This window comes from Lycium ferocissimum, chromosome 6, assembly GCF_029784015.1.
Source record: "Lycium ferocissimum isolate CSIRO_LF1 chromosome 6, AGI_CSIRO_Lferr_CH_V1, whole genome shotgun sequence".
In the NCBI taxonomy this organism is placed as follows: Eukaryota; Viridiplantae; Streptophyta; class Magnoliopsida; order Solanales; family Solanaceae; genus Lycium; species Lycium ferocissimum.
Genome location: NC_081347.1, coordinates 5408433 through 5432911, shown reverse-complemented (window position 1 = coordinate 5432911; position 24479 = coordinate 5408433). Strand labels below are relative to the sequence as shown.

General features: G+C 37.7%; 2 protein-coding genes across 7 annotated transcripts; one reads left to right on the top strand and one right to left on the bottom strand.

Annotated features, from left to right (window-relative positions):
- Nucleotides 1-947: 947 nt before the first annotated feature.
- LOC132059055 (U11/U12 small nuclear ribonucleoprotein 25 kDa protein) lies at nucleotides 948-9119 on the top strand. Of its 5 annotated transcripts, none has more exons than XM_059451537.1 (9): nucleotides 948-1115; nucleotides 2451-2725; nucleotides 3337-3365; nucleotides 4780-4846; nucleotides 5041-5098; nucleotides 6204-6416; nucleotides 6517-6622; nucleotides 7483-7582; nucleotides 8515-9119. In XM_059451537.1, the coding sequence occupies exons 2-9, from the start codon at nucleotides 2480-2482 to the stop codon at nucleotides 8620-8622; spliced, it is 927 nt and encodes a 308-aa protein (XP_059307520.1). In that variant the 5' UTR covers nucleotides 948-1115; nucleotides 2451-2479; the 3' UTR covers nucleotides 8623-9119. The 5 variants fall into 5 exon arrangements, with proteins under 5 accessions (XP_059307520.1, XP_059307519.1, XP_059307518.1 ...); XM_059451536.1 differs by having other exon boundaries at nucleotides 949-1115; nucleotides 2454-2725; nucleotides 6201-6416; XM_059451535.1 differs by having other exon boundaries at nucleotides 949-1115; nucleotides 6201-6416.
- Nucleotides 9120-10301: 1182 nt separating this feature from the next.
- LOC132059054 (sister chromatid cohesion 1 protein 4) lies at nucleotides 10302-24242 on the bottom strand. Of its 2 annotated transcripts, none has more exons than XM_059451533.1 (14): nucleotides 23957-24242; nucleotides 23555-23649; nucleotides 23431-23474; nucleotides 21718-21764; nucleotides 20755-20842; nucleotides 19563-20622; nucleotides 19032-19457; nucleotides 18583-18727; nucleotides 17134-17270; nucleotides 14902-16064; nucleotides 14221-14254; nucleotides 13501-13612; nucleotides 10738-10867; nucleotides 10302-10634 (listed from the first exon to the last, which is right to left on the bottom strand). In XM_059451533.1, the coding sequence occupies exons 1-14, from the start codon at nucleotides 23995-23997 to the stop codon at nucleotides 10536-10538; spliced, it is 3621 nt and encodes a 1206-aa protein (XP_059307516.1). In that variant the 5' UTR covers nucleotides 23998-24242; the 3' UTR covers nucleotides 10302-10535. The 2 variants fall into 2 exon arrangements, with proteins under 2 accessions (XP_059307516.1, XP_059307517.1); XM_059451534.1 differs by having other exon boundaries at nucleotides 19032-19454.
- Nucleotides 24243-24479: the final 237 nt, after the last annotated feature.

Sequence of the window (24479 nt, the reverse complement as noted above, 5' to 3'; positions counted from 1 at the left end):
GGTTGTTTTATGAGCTTTATTAAATAGTTCCTAATGATAAAGAAGTGAATATGGCCCCTGATTTCACAGTATTGATGTAACTCCTGCAATAAAATACAGTTATGATACACTAACAACACAATAAATTTTTTGTAATTTAACTTACTATAATACGCTAGTAAACATTTATCATAGCCTAATCTTTTAAGTAATATGATTTTTAAATAATTTTTACATCATCAATATAGTACTCAAAATTATTTATAGCTCCACCATTACAAAATAAATACTGAAAATGTTTTTAGAGTATACAAAATTTATCAAATTTGTCTTCCTTTAATCGTTTGGTCAAAAAATACTCTTATAACTTAATTAGACTAGTAAGAGCATATTTGGACATAAACAAAAACTTTAAGGGCATGCTAATTTGTTCAATTTAGTTTCTAACGGCAATTATGTAACAACTTATTAATTTGCATTTATGAAACAATTTGGTTAAACTGCATTAAATTTTTTCACCAATTTAAGGCAACACATAGGCACCAATTTCGAAATCTTTTAAAACTAAAAATCTCAAAAATAGCTTATGTTGATTTAAAATAGGCGCAATACATAAACATGTCCTCGAACTTCGCCTCAACTGACAAGTATGCCTTTCAATTTTGAGGGTGTACAAGTAAGCACCTCAAGTTGTATAAAGTTGAACATGTAAATACAAACGCTGACATGACGCATAACTTTTCGAGGTGTACTTTATACAAGTTGAGGTGTGTAGATGATGTCGTTAATGTTGATTGACAAAATGAAGACAATTGAATCTTCTTTGTCTTGCCCAAAATTAATTGGGCTTATACTTATCAACAGTATCGAGTTTGAGGAGCTGTGTTATATGTATTATCAACCGCGTCAAGTTTGAGGGCTTGTGTTGTGTCATGTATTATGCATTTTAAATAACACCCAACATGGGTGTGTCTGCCATGAATTCTGAAAATATTTTTTTATAAAGTATAAATCATTTTGTGGAAAACATTTTACACTAGAACAACTACACCACCCTAAATCAACCATAACTGTTCTCTTCTCCTGAGTTTATCGAAGCCAATGATTTTTAATTCAAGAAAATTTTAATTAAGCCAGTAAGTATATATATATATCCAAATGTTTAAGCAAATAGTTTATATGCACGTTTCAACTTTGATAATCTGATAAATTTGTTTAGTTGTTTAATAATAGGCGTTTTTTTGTGCCTTTTTGCTGGTGTATTTGATGTGCGCAATCATTGATTTATAACTGTTGCTATTGCTGCTTTCACTTTTCCCATTTTCTCTTCCTCCATTTATAGAAGCCAATGATTTTCAGGGTGTGTTTGGAACGAAGGAAAATGTTTTCTTGAAAAATATTTTTCAGGTAAAGGACTGGGTTTCTTACTTATTATCTTGTGTTCGGTATGTAAGCAAAAAATATTACCCTAAAAGCATTTGTATATAATCTAGACAACCATGAGTTGTTTTGGAGTTGGGGTGGAGGGCGCGGAGGTGGGGGTGGAGGTTGGGCTGGAATGGGAGTGGTGGGTGGGGTGGTGGGGGTCGGGGTGGAATGGGTGGTGGGGGTGTGGGGATGTGTTGTTGAAGATGAGGTGCTTCGAGGGTGGGGAGGCTTTGTTTCGCTACTTCCGTTAGGGAAGTTATTTTTCTCATTTTTAAGGAACTTATTTTCCTAGAGAAAATGTTTTCCACAATTTTTGACTAACCGAACATGAAAGAATTGAAGAACATTTTCCAGAAAATGTTTTCCTTCATACTGAACCACCCTGAATTACAGAAAATTTTCATCAAGCCAATAAGCATAATTATAATTCTCTTATTGTTATTCATTACCTGATTGTTGATAGAGACAGAGCCAGAATTTGAAGCATATGGGTTCGGGATTCTAGTTCTTTTAAGTTAATGGGTTCTACATTACCCCCGTCGTCCCAATGTATGTGACACAGTTTGGATTTTGAGAGTCAAACTTCTTTATTTTGATTGTGAGTTCGGATATACAATCTTTAAGTTTTTTGCAAAACAATTTACGAAACTATATAAAAAGTACTATAAGTCACAATAATTAACAATTTAAAATATTTAAAGGGCATACGAATAGATCACGGTCGAAGAAAATCTTGTTCGATTCTCGAAAAGCGAAGAGTGTTACATAAGTTGGGACAGAGGGAGTAATAATTTGTACATATTCTATAGATTTTTAAGACAAAGCAGGGTTTGTACCAAAGCTAATGGGTTCAGCCGAACCTATGAGGTGATTGAGATTAGTGCTTATTCCTACCATATTGTGGCATTACTAAAATCCCCATAAGATGAAATCTTTTTAGCAGATTGTTTATGTGCAAGTTTCAACTTTCAATACTCTGATAAATCTGTCCACTTGTTTAATATTCGGCAAATTTTTCCTTTTCTGATGTATTTGATTCGCAGCAGATAAATACATTGGTTGTGTGATTCTGATGGGGCATCATGAGGTGAACTCTTCCAATAGTAGGGACAGGTCTCCCTCACAACAGAGGCACAGGCATAGGCGTAAAGACAGGGATTTGGATAGAGAATTGTCATCTGATAAAAGAGAACGAAGGTCAGGAAGAGATGTAATTGAACATAGGTCCCCCAGGCCGAGACATGATTACTCCTATTCAGCTTCAGATCATCAAAGATCCAGTTCAAATTTTAATGTTGACACAGAAAGGCAAAATGAGGTGCTTTATTATGAACACCCTTTTTACATTGGAGTATTTCACTTTCTTTTTTGGACTTGCTGTTTGCTATAATGCTATTGTACATGGTTAGAAGAGTTGTATACGATTGCTTAAACTAAATTCTGGCATAGGTTGCCAAATCGTGGAGTTTGAGAATTTAAATATTTGTGTGTTTAGTAATTTAATGGAAGTCGCAAATTATAAGAAACAGAATACTAAGAAAATTAAGTAGAGCATTGAAAGAAGATAACAGCGCAAATCCCATTTATATCTCTTAAGACAACCTAATTGAACTTGGCCTCAGACACACACCCGAAAAGAAGAGGGTCTCTGAGGATGACATCTGCAAATAGGTAACAAGCATTACGAAGGAATTGATGGATGTTGGAGCTTGTGTTGCCTTGAAATTGCTACCTTGAAAACGAGCAAATAGAGGAAACTAATGTTGTTTGGTGTGAGTGCTAGAAGAAAGTAAACACTCGATGTCAGAATCCCTAGCATACTCTTCTTTCAATTTTTGCTGGAAAATTTTCTACTTCCAAATGCATTTTGCATATTTGTCCTCTCACACTGGAAAAAATAATCTAATTGCTATTCCATCTTCTTCTCAGGTCTTCAACTCAACTGGTTCCGAAAACTGGTAAGCTTCTGATGGAGCTTTGGTTCTTTAACTCTTCTTGTCAGTACATGTCATAAACTTCCTTGCCATTTTTATTCATAGTCAGGCTGAGAATCAGGAAATCTTCTTGTCAAGAATAAATGAAGCATGACCATACGTAGAATATGGCATGAAGTTAAGGTTTTTTGTTCTCAAATATCCTTGTACTTTTCTGGGGTGTTGGTTGCGGTGATAAGGTGTGAGGTAAAGAGCAATAAAGAGCTGAAAGTGATATCTTTTGCGATGAAATCAATATCTCATTGATTTGATGAAAATTTCATGTACAAGGTTTATACAGAAGTAGAAGGTCATGTATGAACTTTCATAAACAAGGTTTATACAGAAGTAGAAGGTCATGTATGAAAAATGGATCATCTAAATCATCAGTGGTAACAAAAAGATCGTGAGTGTTCCTACAGTATACAGACAGATAAAGAAGGTCCAACAATTTTTTTTTTATAAGGTAAGTATTTTATTAACAAATGGGGAAGTCCCGTATACAAGCCTTATACCAAAGGTCCAACAATATTGTGTTTTCAACTCCTTCGAACGTTTTACAGTTCCTCTATTCCCTATTGTCCACATGAGCATCAACAGAGTTATTTCCAATGCTTTCCTTCTCCGCCTCTTCTAAACTCCCTAGCATCTCTCAATTGCTCCTAGCATCACCGAATCAACTCCTTAAGTTAAGCCCCGTTTTGCATGAGCTGCAGCGTCAGGCTCTCAGTTCTCTCTACACTTCTTACTGTTCCCAATCTTGAATGATGAAATCAAAACACTGATTGACCAAATTGCTTATCTTCAAATCAAAAATAAAAAGAAGGGATAGCTTCTCTCACCCTCCAATAGCTGAAAGCAGTACCTTAATTTCATTGACTGCCGAATCTTATGATAGGTTGCTTTTCCATCTTCTTTCAGATATTTGCCTTTTATCGAATAACCACCTATTCTTTTTAACATGAGAAGAAGGCGAAGAAAACTTGTAACAACTCCATTGCAGTAATTGTCTCAAGGAAGTGTATTTGTCGAGTATCTGTTGTTACTATTTCTAATGCATAGATTCTTCCGTTATTGCTGATCCTCTACTGTATCATAACTTTATAACAAATAAAGGAGTACATGTCCTTCAAATGAGAAAAGGAACATGCTACTGAGTCAGCAAAATAGTCAGGTTTTATCTTTCTATGTGATGTCCATAACCATAAGTGGTGACATCTCTGGAGACTGTTTACTGTTTTCTGGATGCGTGAGTGACATCATCAATTGCTTTCACACTTATTCAGTGTGTGTGAGAATGGCTACTTCTGCCTTTTGAATGTGCAATCACTAGTCCTTGATCAGCATATATGACTTACCTTTACCTATATTTTAAATCAATCATTACTTGCCTGAGCAGGAAGGACAGAGATGTTAGCATGGCCAAAACGAAAGCTGATGAAAAGGACATGGAAGCTAAAGAGGAGGTGTAATGATTTTGCCATTGTTATGGTGCTATTTTTAATTTAAAAAATTACCCTTCAGTTGGGCCTAGAAAGTTGCAGCACAGTTTGATTTGCTTTTCCATTTCAGCTATTGAAAATTTGGATTTTGCGAAGTGGATTATATGCCCTACATTGTCCATAAACTTCATCTACTAAGTAGCTTCACTGTTATGCAGCAAATGACATTGCTACAGATGTCCGGAGATCTTACTACAGAATCAAAACAACTCAAAGGTAGTAACTGTGTTTCTTTTTAGCTTCATATCCCAAAGAAATCTTCTCTCTTTTAGTCCCAGATTCTGAAACGCATTGTCCTTAAACATTGAGGTTAAACATATAGCTTTCATCAGGGTCTCCTCTGTTATCCTCCAGTACAGTTCTCTTTCTTAAATAATAAAATTACGTGTGTCTATATACACATTATATATTTATGCACACAGACACACACACACACTATATATTTCTTATTTATTTATTCATTTCTTTTGGAGGGCTGGGAAGAAGAAACCGACTTGCAAAATCATGCAAAGTCCAAGAATCTATCACTGACAAATAATTAGAAATTACTATTCACTTCATAGAAACATTCTGAAATGCTTGATTTCTCAAATACTGGGCCCTAAGATCAGGTAGATCCATTTTGAAAATAGATTTTATGTTTTGGGTATTGCCCCGTAGGTTTATGTTTGTTCTAATGATCAGACAGATTTTGCTAAGAAATAAGGCCTTTCGTTATGGCCTTGCCCCATCACTTCTTTAGATCATCATACTGTACTTTCTTTTATGTTCTTAACAAGTTCCAACTATAAGAAAGGAAATCAATTTTGATGAAGAAAAGATGTAATAAGATGCAGTTTTAGTGAGCAATCTATGTTTGGCCGCACATACCTGCTTGGTTAATAGCTTGCTTAACTGAAGTTTGAACCAAAGTCAATAATTCTTTCTGTTTTGTTTCTTTTCTTCTTTTTTTGTTCAGAGGTGCCCGAGATGGATTATTAGACTTCCCTGGTTCATCATGAAATGAATTCGCATGAAAAATTTCTTTTTTCTCTCTTCAATATATAAATATGAAGTAACACCTGTCTCTTCCACACAAACATACGTGTGCATGCACAGAACCAAATGGTTTCTCTGTACTTGCATTGGCATAATCCGAGCCATATGACAAAAATTCTCAGCCTATGTTAGGTGTATGGACTATTTCTGCTTTCTCTTGGCTCCTAAAGTTGCTTATAGAAGTTTCTTGATGGACTTGCATTATCTAGGTTTACTGCCTGTGTGTGTATGCCTATTGATTCTTATGGGGTATTGGCTGATTTAAAGATATCTTTACCAGCAGAGGGAAGAAAGGAGGAAACCAACATTTCACTGGAATACAACAGCGACATGAAGAAGGCACGACTCCATTCAACACTGGTTGCTCTCCTCAACGATCCTGTGCTTGCTGATGTACCAAAAAAACCAACTCTGACAGATGTGGACACCCTTATCAGCTTGGAACTTGGGAGTGCCATGCGTATCTCTATCCTCAAATTGGATGGCAGCTCCTTTGGTACTTACATCTCACTGTTCGTAGTTTCAAACTTTTTTCCTGGTTGTATTGAATAAGAATAAGCAATTACAAGCATTAATTTTCTTCCTTTTCAATGAAGATGTGACAGTGATGAATTCCGCAACAGTTAAAGACTTGAAACAAGCTGTTCGGAAAAGGATTGATGACACCGAGCAATCTAAGATGGGCCATCGGCACATTTCTTGGTACGTTGCTTGAAATGTTATAGGGCTATTGTGACTTTGTGCTCTTAGAGTTGGCTCGTGCTTTCCTTTCATCATAGCCTTCTTTTGGATATGTGAGATTTCTAACTCTTCGTTACGGAAACAAAAGTGGAATTTTGAAACTCAAAGCCAAAATATAATTGTTGGCACATACTATAAGAGGATAAATACGTTTTGGTTCTCAGAATCAAAAAGATGAGTGTAAAAGTTGAAACAGGAAAAGATTAAGGGAGACATTGAAGTTTGCTAAATTGGCAATCTGCCAGGAGGAACTAAATTTGAAGATAGTCTCAGAATGATGATATGGTGCTGGACCTGCTGGTACCTATTCATCGTGGATTCATGGCTGTCCTTCTGGGATAACCTTGAAAAGTGAGTGACCAGCATTTTCATCAAGCTGAGTGGCTGCCAGCCAATGTGTGTATTGTAACATAAGTCCCAACAAATTTGACAAACTACAATTGATTGATTGATTAAATGGTGCTTTCTACTTTATTGGAGAATATTTGATTACATAGATCTTTTGAGAAACCCTGGCTCGAGTAAGTGCAAGTACTTTCATTTCCATGCTCAAAAAATGAATTTGTTGGCACACGAATTTGTCATTGCATCACTTTAGCTCACTTGACATTCAAGTATCTGCTAGCCAAAACTTTAATTGAACATTTAGTCTGTATAGATTACTACAGTTTTAACATTAATTACCTCGATCTTAAAAAGGGTCAAGCATAGATCACTTGAACTATTGCCTGATGATACTAGTATTGAGCTACTTGTAAAAATGCTACCTTTATTTCTTCCCCCTTTTATTAGCCTGAACATGTATTGCTGGTGATATGCAGGAGGCATGTCTGGTCAAATTTTTGCCTTTTATTCCACAATGAGAAGTTACTAGATGATACCGCTAAACTTCAGGACTACGGCATTAGGAACAATGCGCAGGTATTTTACTTAAATGCTAACATTCATATCGCAATTGCATTACCGTATGTTGGTGTTTGTTCTCGATTGAAGAAAAGTACCAATAATGATCTCCAGAAGTAGTAAATTACCTGACCACTGGGGTTAGCTACAGCCCTCTAAGTGACCACTTCCATGATTAGGAAAATATCCTTAGGAGCTCAGAATAAATTAGATCATCAGGAGATCCATTTTTGCAATTTCCAAATATTAGTAGTCTGTTGCACCCAGCCCTCAGGATTTGTCTAGTGGTAAGAGTGCAGCGTGCGATGTATGTGGTAGACGCACATCAAAGGTTTGAACCTTGCTGTAGATCAGTGCCTCGTATTTAAGTGGAGAAGGATAGAGGGACATGGCCATTATCTACTGAGTTTCAAATGATGCGCCACTGGATTCTCAGTGATCAAAAGGAATATATATATATTACTAGTCTGATCATAAATTCCAGTTAATATTCTTAAATGATCAAGTTGAAGAAAGAACTCTTTATTGAAAATTACAGTTCAGTATTAAACCTAACAGAGGAACTAGATTACTCATTGTGTTAGGGAGATATTGAATTTCAAGGGTTTTATTTGCTTGCCCAGCAGACCATTGTGATTTCTTGTCCTGTAGATTGATTGTGGCAATTGGCCTTTTGTTGTTTAACGTACTGACTTTATATTTGGGCTTCGTAATTCCTGATATATTCTATTCTTCAAGGGTCTTCGTTTTCTGTCTTCAAAAGTAGTACGAGATCATATCAAATAGCTAGAATGGAGATGTGGATCTTCCTCCAAAAGAGCATTAAATTTGACATTCTGAATATTGGCCCTCTTAATTAGTTGGAAGTTCGAAGTCCGTTTTATGTTGGGCTCTTGTAAGATCTCATTTGATTCTTGATTTGTTCTTGTCTAACTGGAGAAGTTTGGCAGGTTCAATTCATTCCCTATGTCATCTCGAGGGCCTCGAAGAGGCATACAAAGAGGAGAAAACACAGATTCTTTCACGGCCTAAGCAAAAAGGGACAAACAACTGATTGAATCAGTGGTTAGATCGCTGCATATAGAAGCTGCAGAGTGCTTGTATCTAGCTTTTGAGATGAAATCATGGATGTTATAGCAATGCTGTTGTAAATCTGAGGAAAAGAAAACCAAACCTAGGCTAGGCGCCTTCCTCTATTCCTGATCATATTATGCTAAATACTCTACTGCCTAGCTTCGAAATGAGCTTAAATGGAGTGAAATGGCTAACGAATATTCACATAGCGAATCTCTACTTGTTGGGATTGAGGTGTAGTTGTTGCTTTTGTTCAACTGTCTAGCTTTATAGAATATAGTTAGAAGTACCAAAGAATCGCGGTTGAGTTCCCCTTCTGTAGAAAAGGCTTGGGAGTAATGTATCTAACATAGCCTAACTGTTATAAGCAATATCTGTGTACGAATCATTAGATCTAGATATATACCTAGTGACAAGAGTCTATTTGATCTTCAATTGGTGCTAGAAGCACGAACTCATCCGGAAAGAGTCAGCATGTGCTTACTTCGGCCCGAAGGTCTGAATTTTAATTGCATTTGAAGTTCATGATAACATTCAAAATTTTGAAGTATTGGCTTTAGTCATTCGAACTTCAAGACCAGATGGTAACTTCAGGCTTGCGATTGAAATTGGGTCATTTGCACGATTATCCCTCAAAAGCACTCGTCTTTAATTTTTGTTCCTCAAATTGGTGGTCTTTAATTTTTGCCTTTCGAGCTAATATCATGAGGTTTGGAGTTCGAATCCGGCTCAAAAAAAAAAAAAAAAAAAAATCCCAAGGCTTGAGTTTTGTAACAAAGTTTTGCATTCAAAATTCTGCCTGCGTTATTGCCTTGCACAATTTCCTTTTTTTTAAAAATAAAAAGTCGCAAAAAAATGATTGAAATTTCAGAGCAAAGGTCGTGACTCTGTTGCAGTTAAAATTTAAAAAACAAATTGTAGACTTGAATACTTGTCCTAAAAAGGGCTATTTGTGCACTTTGCCCTAAGAATGATGTTCTTAATGAGCTGATTATGCATCTCCTCTCTCTAAGTTGGTTCGGCTAAGTTTTCAGGCCAGCCCAACCTACTACTCTTAAATGGGAGAAAGTGCACTATATGCAGCCCATTATTTAAGCCATAGCTGAAGTTTCTAAAATTTTGTTATAGGTTATCTAGTTCCAAAACAAAGACAGGCATATAAAATTGAAGATGCAACTGTTCGTGCCTGAAGTGTGACAAAGTTTGACCTCCCGAGGCCAAACTTCTGACAATCCCGGATAAATGTTGGCTTGCCAACGCTAAACTTCAAACACATACGCTCAAGTTTCAAACATATAATATGTTCAAAACTAAAAGAACGTTCACCTTATACTAGACGCACCTCTTCAAAATTTTGTACTTCAATTGCTATAGATTCGAAAAACACTTATGGTACAACTAAGAAAAAGAAGATACAGTCTTGCTGAAATTGCCTCTACGGATACAAAACTTTAACAGGTATAAACTGATAGATACACAAGTTAGACAAGTAGGCAGGGGTCATGGTTCTGAGACCTCTAAGGGATCTGAAGAAAACGATTTACCAACTCCTATCCAAACTTGCAAGACTCTGCGTGTCACAAGCCTAAATAAATATAAAAGCATATATTTTTCTTTATTACGACAATAAAGGACTGGAAATTAGAACAGAACCATGGCCACATATTATACAGGATATTTACATATAAATAAGATCTACATTGTACAACAGAGTGCAACATACACCTGTGTCAAATGATCTACTCTGCCAGCCAAGTAAAAACCTAACTACATGACCATCAAAACATGACTGTAAAGAATGAACTATAGCAAGAGTAGACCATAAACTGACCCAATTGACTAACTACTGGAAATACATATCAAACTTTTATGTTATACCCTACCAAACATTTCAAATTCAAAAGTCTGATTTCATAAGCTTCATTCGAGGCTTTATTGTGACATCGTCAAAGGGTATCACTTGCTCTACATGGAGGTAATCTCGTGTTTTAAGAACCTGCAATAGACAGGCATAGCAGCAGATTTAAACCCCGCTTGCACAAAAGAGACAAAGAAAGGTAGCAACAACAATGTAGCAAAATGATATAGGCGTTACATACCAAAGCTTCAAAAAACATCCTTGACGCCTCCTTTCGTGTTTTACCAACTAATAGACTGTCCATGGAGAGAGACGTTCTCCCGCGCTCAGATTCCTTAATAAACACGGTTTGGAGGTACTTGGAAACAGCCCTATGTAAACAAACATCAATGTGAAACTCGGGCCGAAATTTTTGTTCATAAACAATAATAGCATGCTACAAACATGTCATAGGAAAGATCAGACAACAGTAAAATAAATAGCACACCCTGTCTAGAGGGGTAAAGGAAAGGAGGCCAAAGCCTTCAGATTAATATCCCTGTTGTCAACTTCGAGCAAGCATGCATCCAATTTCCATCAGGTAAAGTTCCACCCAAAAAAAAAAAAAAAAAATCACGGAGCTTTCTTTATAAATTCCGAGCTTCGAAGCATTTATTCATAAATTAGTGAGAGGTGGGTTTTTATTGTGTGGGGGTGGGGGTGAGTGGGGAGTGTATTAGTGTAATACCCCATTTCTTGAGGATCAGCAACATTATATATCCTAAATCACAAGTCACTCCAGCATCTTTTACAGCAATCAGACCTGGAGGGTAAGCTATCCACCAAAAGCCCTATGAAAATCATCTACCAACACTCTTATACCATTCAGTCTCCAGGTAGAGGAAGATAAATCTCTTTAGAAAGCCTTATCTTTTTCCAGCCACAAACTACTTTCTTGGACAAGATTCTTGGGATTTATGTTCGTGTGCAGTGGTAAGTTGCTATATTCAGCCTTTCAAAATGGAACGATTTTCTTCGCTTCTCTATCCTGCAGTTAACTCCTCCTTTCAGTCTAAAGCATCAAGGGATGCATTTTACACCAGTGACGTTTCTTTTACGCTTTTGTTAACCTGTATCGCGTCTTCATCTTCTTCAATTTTTTTTATTAAAAATGAATTCCAGCAGTTCAAATATGATAAAAGTTGACTTTTAAAATGTAATAATTGTATTTATAAACAGCACAAAGTTAGTACTGGAGTTATGGTACAGTGAGCAAAACACGAAAAGTACGGTCCTCTTCTAATCCTAGAGAGCTTCTATGATTTCTAGCTAAGCTTCTGCCTCAATAATAAAAATTGACTATAGAAGTCCCTACATGACAGAGCAATGTTTGTTGTAGACATAGGGTTGGCGTGACTGTAAAAGTCGATAGACCATTTCGGACTATTCGAAGGACTTTATACCTCGAAAGTAATAACAACATACTCAGTGTAATCCCACAAGTGGGGTCTGGGGAAGGTAGTGTGAACACACAGACCTTATCCCTACCTTGGGAGGTAGAGAGGCTGTTTCCGAAAGACCCTCGGCTCAAAGGAGTATCTCGAAAGTAAGAACTGGAGAAATGAATTAGCTTGACTAGACAAGAAATGGTTGCTCAAGTGGTAAGTACTCTCCACCTCCAACCTTGTGGTTGTGGGTTCAAGTCACCAAGGGAGCAAGGTGGGTAGTTCCTGGGAGGAAGAAAAGAAAATTAGCTCGACTAGAGGAGATCCCTCCCTGCTCTTAATTTGCTTTGAAGGCACCATTTTCGCGGGTTAAAAACATATGGTTAACAGGATGTGACACTACTGCTGCAGTTCCTAGATTCGGCCTAAATCAGACTCCCTCTTTCTGCTACTTGTCACTCCAACAAAGACCAGGACTTGGTTTTGAACTGATGGGATTCAAATGGTAATGATTTTTCAAATGGTAATAGCTTGCTATTCTGTTTAGTTGGCTGAATCCGACTCTGGGCCTGCCCTTTTACTAGCTTTTTCATTATGATGGTTCAACCACTACTTATGAGACCTCACTTTATCAACGGACTATCTTAATATACCACAGCTGTTAGTCAACAGAAAAGACTAACTGAACCTCTCTGCATGCACTAAAAGAAGAGGGGTAGCTGAATCAGAGCAGAAAGGCAAGGAAGAAAGATAGGTAGCTCATCCGGTAGATGTGAATTACTTCATCTTTCTCCAAATAAAAAAAATAAAAAAATAAAAAAAAAAGAAGAAGAAGAAGAAGAAGATGAGAATTACTTCCTTCAATGTCTCTACTTATCAGGGAGGCAAAGGAAAGCGAAAAGACGAGATGCGCCATTTAAACATAAATGAACAATCACAAATTTGGTCAAGAGTATATAGTGAGACCCGCAAGGAAGATCAAAGGTGGCAAAGCAAGCAAGAAGCAGAATCTGAAGAGTTCCTTCCCGAAAAAACCCCTCTCCTTACAGTCAATGGCTGAACGCCCCTCTCCCTTCTTTTGAGTCTACGCGCTTCTGCTGAGTATGTCGTTTATATGCTTCTTAATAAGCCAGAGGCCCCTCTTTTTTGTTTTTCTTTTGCTTGCGCCACCAATCCCCTGTTATTTTTATCTCTTTTTTGAAATTCAGAAATAGTAAGCGATTCCATAAGGGATTTCTGAAGTAAGTTATTTATCTTATTATGTTATTATTAATCAAGGATTTCTTATATAGCTAGCACGATCCTCACCAATTGCGAATACTAATTTGTTAAGAATTAATCGGATTGAGTTCCTTCTCAAAACGTATTTCTGTTGTGAAAATATTGAGCTTAGTGTGTTTCTACTTTTACCATCGTTACATTAATGAGAAACCAATGTATGAACCACCACGTATATAACACTGAACCATAGGAAAAAGAAGGCAGGCAAGGAGGGTAAACTTGTATAAAATGTTACTCAGTTTGCGCTGCCCTGGAATTAAAATAGTAGAATAACAGGAAACAAAGGACAAGCCGCACACCTAGTACGAGAAGACCATCCAATGTTTTCAGTGATACGGGTGACATCAGCATCAGGTACATAATCATCTGCTGCTTCAGCTTCTTCATCATCATCATCGAAGTTCAGAAACCCTAGATACCAACGAACATTGTTACACCAAAGCTAAGTACACGGAATCACAAGACCTTTGAGACAAATTACAAAAACACCCAAAGAAACACTGATCATTTTGTTAGATAGGTAATACTAATCTTAGATGAAATATAGCAATAAGTCTCTTATCTCCCACAAATACAATATACAACTGTGAATTGCTCTAATAAAAAGATTCCGGGCCAAGACACTAGTCTTCACACATTTTCTCAAACTCTTCTACTTGTGTCTCTTATTTCTCCACATGTCAAATCAGACAGGGACAAATAGAAGTGTCACAACATTCATCCATTTTATCTTCAGGAGAGACCTTGCCAAACCATTTTACAACAAATAACATCAAACTGAATGCAGATTTGGCAAGCCATCATCGAATTTACATTTAACATCGGAAAATTCAGATACAAGGTTCTGAAACAAGCAAGGACAGATAAATCCATCTTAATCAAACATGCCTACTGTTACTGTTACTGCAAATTCGAAAATATTCTCATCCTATTCCATTTTGAAATTGTTTATTTTTCTTTCTTTAAGGCAATCGGGAGTTTTCAAGTCTTACAAAGGTTGCAGATGAGGGAAAACAAACCTGTATCATTTCCAGCAGCTGAATAATCTAGATCCTGCCGAAAATACAACCAATGGGGAAAGCACAAATCAGCAGAGCACATATCAAAGTAAATCTCTCATCAAAGAAAAGAAAAGCATCATCATTTCAAGCCCATTTCAACAAAAGCAATCAGCTGACAAAGAATCTAGCAGCTTGGAAAAACAAAACAGCGCAAGACAGAAGGTAACATCCAGTGTACATGCTCATTTACATTAAGTCAAGATTTGCGCTCGTACATATTGCTACTTTCTAGAATTGTTTAGATAAAAATTACCCAAAAAGGTTACCCAACGACTTGTAGCCAAGATTGTCCATTATCCAATCAGGTCTTACTACGTTGAGACCTGACACTATCAGTAACGATCTACAGGTAATCCTTTCATTTCTTTCTTATCTTTTTCTGAGTTCCAGAGAACCACCCATACTGAACAAAGAGCAACATAGAGGTCAAGAAGCAACCTTGTCAAGACCCGGAGAGATATAGGTATTCAGCTTGGATAAAAGAGAGAGGTACTTAATTATTGCCGAAGCAATTGTCTGCAATTTCTATCCGACATATCATAAACATAAAAATAAATTTGTCATGTATATAGATGAGAGAGGAGAGAGTACAGGAACTCCAGTAGACTAGAGCATTCAAAACTTAGCTCGCACACTTACATTAAGGTCCCCCAGATTGGCATCAGTGAGATCTGTACCCATCATATTGTAGGAGAAATCTTCTTGTTTACATGGATATTCTCCAGCTCCTATGGAATGATCCAGCATATGCATACTCATTTCATCATATGAAGCATCTGTGTTAGGTTGTTCAGTGCCTATAACCTTATCAGCAAAGCTCTGGTTGACATTCTCTGCCAGTATATTTTCTACATTAGTTGCAATTCCAACTGTAGCACTGTCTTGGGAAGCTTCCAACACTACTGCATCTCCTACCATATTTTCAGTTCCACCTTCAGCTTCAGAAGTAAAGTAGCTGCTTTCTGGCCACTCACTACTAACTACAAGGTTTTCATTGTTCAAATTTTCCAGAGCCTTATCAACTTCAGCAGCCGGTGCACGATTAGGAGATCCACACGATATTCCCGCTAAAATAAAAGCATCTTCCCTTCCGGACTCATTAAATGGATCTGTCAGAGGTAGACCTGCTATAATATCACCATCGCCACCTAATCCACCATTTCTAGGACATGACAATAATTCTTCAGCGGCAGAGGCAATATCTGTTGCTTCAGCTGCCTTGGCACCTGAAAGGCAAGTTCCCTGAGGTCCTATTTCTGCTGCATTATCTGAAGGTTCAAGATGAAAGCCGTTGGCCATTGCTACATCAGTGGCGGTGTATGGCCGCAATTGAGAGGCATCACTATTTAAACATTGGTCATGCTCATCAACTTCCCGGTTCTCAGTTGGAACAGTAGCCTCAACAGCTCCTAATATGCTATCATCTCTAGCTACACACCGTTCATCGCTTCCTTCCTTTCCACTTTCTTTTTCAGCATGTGGTTCAATGAACACCGTCGCTTGTTTTTCCTCCAAATGTGTGATGGGGTTTACAGCATACTCAGCAGTTAGCTGCTGACGTTGTTCCTCCAAATTTGAGAAGGGGTTTTCCTCCAAAATTGCGATGGGTTTTTCAGCATACTCAACATTTAGCTGTTGATATTGTTCCTGCAAATTTGAGGTGGAATTTTCAGCATGCCCAGCAGCTAGCAGTGGGTCGACCGCCATCTCAGCATGAGAACGACTTACATCACTAGAAGAGACCTTGACTGTACTCAAGTCAAACGTTTGCTTATGTAAAGAAGCCAATTCCACTGACATACCTGAATCAGAATCAAATTCAGTCAATATGATGAGCTAGTAAAGGCCATTGTTGTTATGCAGCACCAAAAACAAAGTTAGCAGGCAATAAATGTGTCTTCGCCTAACATGAAACAATTAGCAAAAGAGCTTAAAAACATCTGTTTGTAATTTGGAAAAAAACTATCTGACAGCACTAGGCATAGAGTTTTTTTCTTCTTCTTCTTCTTCTTCTTTTTTTTTTTCCCGGGTAAAGGTATTTCATTTATAAACATGGCTACAAAACAGACCGTATACAAGGGGTATACCAGAAGGTGAAGAATCTACAAAATATGATTCTCTACAAAATCCACCCATTCTTCTATACAACTAGGAACTTTATGGGTACACCAAAAGAAAACAAGAGCCGAAGGCTACTCCTCAACTGACCAAAACTCGACTCGACCCCCTCGAAAGCTCTCCTATTTCTCTCTCCAAACCACCCACATCATCGCAAGAGGAACCACGTTCCATGCCTTACATCTTCTCCTCCTCCCGCTCCTCCAACAAAACATTAAATCTGTCTCAGTTCTGTTCTGAACCACTGAAGCATATCCCACCATAAGCTCATTGTAATAACATAATATAGAAGAAGATGATTCACTTCCTCGCCTGTCTCCTTGCACATGTATCACCAGCCGACACAAACAACCTTCCGATTCCTAAGATTTTCCGCTGCCAAGATCACCCATCTAGCAGCTAGCCAAGATGAAAAAAACACACCTTCCTCGGCACCTGTGGTATCATATTGCATCTTCCTCCCTAACCAAAAGTTTCTCATAGAAAGATTTAACAGAGAAAACTATACTTATTTCCAAACATCAGCTTAACAGTTCCACAGACATCCAAGTAGAGAAATGTTAGATTTGAAACAAATATCCAAGGAAGTAAGGAACTTGGAGTGTAGCTAGCTCATATCAGTGCTTATGAATTATGATGGATCAAAAATAGACAATATATCATCTTTTATAAAATTCAAAACAAAAAAAATTGCATGATTTAACAAAGATGATAATCAAATAGCAAAAATGTAGATTTGCATGTTGAACCCACCAGTTAATACTGCTTCTCTGAAAATTTCATTCTCCAACAACTGTTTCTGGATAGCTGAGATTTCAGCATGTGTGCAAGGAGCTTTCTTCCTTAAGCGACGTATGTCCTCGGCATGCATCAACTGTTGTCTTATCATACTATCACAAATGCAAATATGCTTTGTCAGTTGGTTAAAGAGTGAGGTGAGAGGAGCTATTTAAACACAAAAACCGATTTTTCAGGTTATCGGAAATAACTTATCAGGAAAAAGCATTTCACTGGGAGATAAGGAAGAAATGATAAAACAAAAACTAACTATTTGGAGTGACATCAACTGAAAGGGAACCTAACTGAATTGGCCATTATTCACATCCCACATCAATTCACCACTAGCAAACATTGGAATAGCCACTAGAATGGCCAGCTATTGGCATGCCAACACGAATCAGAAACGAACAAAAGACAGTCAGTTCTTCTCTCTTTTTTCAGGGGAAATGTAAAAGACAATCAATTCTCTTTCCTCTTATGTTTTTGGGGCAACCGTGGCATTCGATTTGCAAGCCTCAACTGTTCCACAGTGCACCTACATCCTCCCACTACTAGAGGCATCGGATAACTCTGCCCACCAATACGTAAGCACAGATGGGAAGAGATCACTTAGCTTTTTTGCCTCTGCTGGGATTCGAACCCTGGTCTCCCATGGTCTTTATTCCAGCTTCATCGACCGCTAAGCCACAACCTTGGTTGCACAAATGGAAATGATGGAAAAAATGAGTTATCTGCGATCCAACCAAGAACCAACTTATTCATTTAGAGGATCTGTTCAGGATCATTAGGAAGTATTAGATTGTTCTATCTGTCACCGATATCATATATTCCAATACCTCTGAATCTGATCAAGTATAACACGAGAACCAGAGTGGCTAGACTAGAAGTCATGATAACAGTTGTCAGATTGCTGAAGAATTAAGAAATAAAGTTATTCATAACAAGGGTTCTGTATTGGAAGTTGACTGGGAAAAATACAAAGCAATAAGACAAGGCAGCCACAACAAATTTGCAACATCAAAACAAGCCTATAAAGAGACCTGCCTTTGACCATTGGATTAGAGTAAGACCAGCACCTAAACTCTGGCACACAATAAAGAATTCAGTAGTGAAAGAGCAGCTAATCCAAGAGTATAGTGGCAAATCTTATTCAATAATAAGACTGAAAAAGCAGTGCCAAGAAAATGCTAGTTTCTATTCTCAGTCCGCTTGTTGATGTGGATGCATTTGAAATTTTATACTCTGCAATAAATTGTTTAAAGCCCAAGATACATTTTTTAATACCTTTCGTATGGTTTAATCTGCTATATTTTGGCAACAGGAAAGAAAATACAAATCATCCGGCTTATTGATCTAAACTGGTAAAAGTAGAAGACGTATTTGCATGAACAGAAACAAAAGTATACAAATGACGGAACATACTCTCCGTGCAAGACCATGATATCATCCATAAGAACCTTCCTTTTACTGCCACTCATCCGAGCAGTAGATCGGGCACGCTTGCTTGATGTAATCTCTGAAGGTGGAGGAGTAGCCTGAAGCTTCAGCGCTGAAGATCTTCTTCCAACTAAAATGATAATGAATATTGTTACAACCAATAAGGTCTAAACTCAAGAAAAATGTTAATTTCCTCCCACACCTTTTATGTAATACTTTACTGAGTTTAAAGCTTACAAGGTTACTTTGACAGGCATATTATAACATTATACTTGCAGAATTGTGGCAAATAATTTGGATGGTGGGAATTTAACACATAAATCAGAAAAGAGAATATATGCCATATTCTAAAGAAGAATAAAGAAACTTTCATTAAGGTGAAAACAGTCACCCTTCCCCCTTCTATGAAGTGCAAGAGGAGAATTCCAACATACCTAGTATAGAAGAAAGCAAATCATCATCATCAGGAATAAATCCTGCAGACTTTTTGGAACGGACCATCCTTGAAGAATCAGCTGAGTTGAGACTCTGCTCTGTTAGTGTGCTCTCAGTGTAACTGCGCTTCTTTCCTGAAATGAATTTACTACCAGCATCAGCCTCATTGAACCCCGCCAAGTAATCCGGTGTAGCCTCTGGAAAAATACTCCGAGGTAAATCAACAAGCCCTCCTGGCATTGATAGAATCTTTTCAGGAGCTGGCAAGGCAGAAGCAGCTGAACTGCTCATAATTTCCATGTGGCGATCTTCTAGAATGACATTATCCGCTTGATGAGTTGATTCATCAGAATCTTTCCGACTGTCTTCGCACGGAACAGGTTCTTTGACGAGATTTTCTTTTGAGATTTGTTCTGAATCACCTGCTGTATGACATGTTTCAACCGGAAGTGTGAGATTACATTCACAAACAATATTACAATACAGCACACAGATTTATCCCCAACAAACCTAGACTCTAGCAGAAGTACCTGAAGCATGTAATTCCCCCTCTTTAGTTTCTGGCAGGTGGAAACCAGAAAAATTAGATGGTGGCTCGTGATTAACAACATGCTCGCAACTAGACTTCAAAGCATCAAGTTGATCAGCATTACATCGACTCAGAACATGAACCTGCGCACCAGTGGCCCCTTCATCAAAAACACTTTGTTCCAGACAATCAACGGTCTTTGGTGTTTCTAGGCAAGTTATATCTTGGGATTCACCAGCTTCCAAGTTTCCTGAAATTGCAATGTTATTTGAGATTACATCAGGTGATTTCTGAGTGCTCGGTGAAATATCTTCAGGAACTGGCTGGCCGATGCTACATAAGGCAGAAACATCATGGTCAACACTTGTGGAATTAACTCCATTTGGAAGTGGAGACTCGTCATTGAAGCCACCAGCACTAGATACGTCAACCTTGTCCATGCCAGAAAGCATGCACTGCAAGTTCCTGTCATTTGTTTGACCATCAGATGCAGCAACAATCTCATCTGCACATTCTAGTGCAAATGATTCTGCATTAACCTGATGAACAGCAGCAGAATGTGGTCCAGATCCTACAGCGGGATCACTTGACGACAAAGGATCAATTGCAACTCCACTTGGAGGCAGCTGACCATCTGGCACCAGTTGTTTGTCACACATGTTGCCTAAATGGTAACCATTCTCCTCAGTAGCCACGGAATGAACAGTGTCAGCATTCGAGCTATCAGTTAATGCCTGCTTTTCTAGAAGTCCACTCCCGTTATTCACATTATTTTCACAAGAGAGATTCTCTGAATTTCCTTTTACAGGCTGTCCAGCGTTCGATCCATCAGTTAACGCCTGATTTTCTAGAAGTTCACACCCGTTATTCGCGTTATTTTGACAAGAGAGATTCTCTGAATTCCCTTTTAAAGCATATTCCATCAAATGACGATCTTCCAGTCCTATATGGTCCTCACATGCGGATATTTCCTGAATGTTAGACAAGTTTGGTTCTTCCGCCAACCCAGGAGTACAAGGAGCATGATCCATGAAATCAGCATCTCCATCAACTCCATCAATCTGCATGAAAGAAAACGCCTTGAATCATTCTAGCATAAGTATGTTAAGGTACATAAAATGAGATGTTTGACACAACAATAGATAGTCGATAACCAGCTATTGTAGGGAATAAAGGACAGATCGACTAGTTACCATGCTCTCAGAATTTGCAGCCATCCCTTCATGGTGTTCTTCTTGTTTTATTGGTGTCATTGGTTCAACAGATGCTTGAGGATCAGCACTAGAATCAGCAAAGTTTTGTGTCAGATATTCATACCATTAAACTGTGCAATAGTATAGAATTGCAGTCTGATGGATTGACAATCAAAAATCAAAACACTTATTATAGATGCTTGATCTGCCCCAACACAACCCAAGATCAAGAAAGTCAGAAAAGCAATTCAAAAGAAAAAAAGAACATCAAGCCGCAATTCGCTTGACTCATTTCACACCATGAATCCAACCTGACCTATTACTCCTGGCATTCACTAGTCATTTAGCACTAGAATACTAGATGTATTCCCCAACATGACTTAGTAAACCACACATACAAAGCATAAAGCATGACACTGACAGAAGTCACAAATTTAAAAAACCATCACTTAAATGAACATGTGTCTATAAGTTTTTGGCAAAATTCATCTTCACAGTAGGGTACCCAAAAATTTGAAAGAATCTTAACTGCAAAGAAAAATGATACTAATAAAGTGTAGCTACAGTGAGCATCTAGCAGATAAGATCACAGGGTGTTGTAAACAGGTTTGGACTTTAGACAAGTTCCACCCGAAGTAATATCTACAAATCACATTTCTTCTCCCCACTTTCCGGTAAATTCAGGGGGGGTTAGAAACTTAACTAGATAAACAGAATGCAGTTAAAATCAGGTATGAAATGGCTGAAATCTGTTACACAGAATGAGGGCATTACGGGAGGTAGCATTAACAGAAAATCAGGAAAAGAAGAAAACCACATCGTCACTTTAAATTTAGATGTAGCTCATAAGAACTTATGATTCAGTACATTCTGCAATTACATATCCGGCAGTGAACAGAAATTTTCTTTTGGACAGGGGATAGGGGAATATTGTAAGAGGCAGTGTGTAATTTGAGGTCAAACCTCCCACTAGCGTCTCCAGCAGCAGCAACCTTGTCCAGAAACAATTCCTGTTTGCAATTAGAAGGTCCAACAATCAGAATAGAAGATAGATAAACGACATAACACTATAATACGCATTGATTTATCAAAGGAAGACTATAATCCACATTCATGCAGACACGCATATAACCAGCAGTATCTAGCCATATGAAATAGGTTTTCTGCATCAATGGACATAATTCATGCAGAAAATATTAGCAACCATGAAGCATGAACATGAATATTTTAGTTAGGAAGTTTCTCATGACAGGATAGATTGCAGATCATGACCGATGATTCTTCTCTTGAGATCCTAGAAAGAATTATGTATATCCTCGTACAGAAATGCTCCTTTTAGTTGTCTATTTCTGTCCTGTAAGGCGAAGTGCTCAAGACCAAAAAAGATACTTCGCACAAGAAAATTAATATAAAAGGCTGAACCAATAAAAAGAAAAGGAAGGGGAAAGAATTAGAAAAGGAATAGAAAAAACATTGAGACACATGCACATGCATGGAGAAAAAACTAAATTGAAGAAGCTGCAGTTAATCTATCCAATATTGCACAAAACTCACATGTTCGGGCACCATAGAAGATAAATAAAACACTTGAGGAAGTTTCTTTTAGAAGTAATAAACACTTGAGAAACTTAGGAGAACTTCACCCGTTTAAAACTTGTAAAGCAGACAACGCCCCAATCATCTATACTAATAGAAACCTCATGGGTGTACCAAACATTAAACGAAAGACCGGTTTTTATGTTTACAAAAGTTATTTCCCCCAAGAAACAACCATGTTCATTTCCCCGAATGGTAACCACAAGATAGCCAAAGGGGTGACTTTCCATGCGAAACCTTTTTGGTTACCGTCAGTGTTTGGGTGTCTTGTAACTATGTTCCTGTTTTCCTCAGCACAGCCTTTGAGCTGAGGTCTAGTTCTTATATATGAGATCTGTTACCTTTCCCCAAAACAAAAACAAAATAACAAAACCAAAAAAAAAAAAAAGTGACATTCCGTGCTCTGTAAAAATCATTTTCCACACCTTCAATTGCTCTGCTCCTTATCCCTTTGGGGCTTGGGGCTTGTAGGTCCTCCATTTCCTAGAATGCACCTTCTACTTCCTATAGATTTCGTTTCACAATAATACCATTTTATCTCTAGCACTAGACTCTAAAACAGAAATTCAAGGAACTCAAAAAATTACAAAACAAGATAGAGAGGTTGCTGCAGAGCATAAGTAGTTTCAGCTAAGACAAACATGCAGGTAAAATTAAATAATAAAAAAAAAAGAAGCAGCAACAGTTGGAAGCATTCCATTTTCAAACGACAGTATAGGGAAAAAAGACTCTATATCTGTATATCATGTTCAGTAAAGAGGCGCTTCCAATTGTAAAACTGGATAAAGTCTTGTCCTAGTTCACCTAAATCAATTACCTTCCTACTTCCCGCTCATATCTAGGACTACATAATTCGGTCTCTTTTGGAGATTACTCAAATCTAAGCAGCTTCGATAATAATATTGCCGAAAAGTTAGGATCTCAGTTCAGTCCAGCAACCACCCCCCCCCCCGGGCCCCCCCCCCCCAAAAAAAAAAAAAAAAAAAAAAAAAAAGAGAGAGAGAGAGAGAGAGGTATATAGAATCTAAAGGGTAAATGAGACACACGAAGCAAAAGGGCCAAATAATAATATGATCTTACCTCATCAAGGTCTAAACCAGAAGTGTCACCATCCCCAAATCTCTCTGAGCAAAAATCACCATGCAACATGTGAGTATCCGTGTCATAACAAATCTAGCAAACAGATATCTGAAGTAATAATTACCATCCAATCCAAACTTAGAAGTTGAGTAAACCACGCCCTCCATGTTATCTTGTAGTGTGATCTGCTCCCTTGAACTAATATGATGGTCCACATTACTGCAGAATTGACATTGGGTTTAGTAGGAAAACTTGAGGAATAGTGAGCCCCAACTGGGACTATAACGACACAACCTTACCAGAAAATAAGACTAATTGATGTTACAGGACGAGTAGAAAAGAAAGATAAGTACTTCAGACATCCCTGCTATTTACAACACGAGGAATTATTCCACCCCTATATTCTCATTTAGAAAAGATTTGACCAACACCCTCAGCCAGCAACCATATTATGTTGTATTCTCGTAAAAGCAATAATATGCAGCAAGCAAACATTATAGTAAAGAGAAAAAAGATAGATTGGAACCGACCCCTGAAAAATGTCATTGTCTGGCAATTCAAAGTCATCAAGTTCAAAAGTCTCTGGCAAGGTGATTGAGTGATATGGAGCCTTAGATTCTTCAGGTGGTAAATCCACAGCAGTGGAGCGAAAAGCTTGCTTGACTTTTAGCAAAGCCTCACTGCAATCATCGAATAGGTAACCCACCTTTCGAGAATATATTCTCACAACTCCAAGCAGAAGATGGCTAGATAACCGCAATGCAATTGGCACGTCAGGAAAAAGGATTGAGTCTGTTGACGAAGAAAAAGACAAGTCAACAAAAAAGAAAAGGAAGATAATATGCGTCCTTGATTGACCAACAAAAAGAAATTTTGTATATAAACGAGAAAGGAGTAGACATAAGATGTCTGCAAAGACACCCAGGAAGAACCAGAAGTATTCAATGCACAACCAGACAACTATAAAAAATTTAATTGAAAGACCGCATACTTGGTTCAATAATCTAAACCAAAAGAGCCACTGCTACCAAAATTTTGAGCTTAAAACA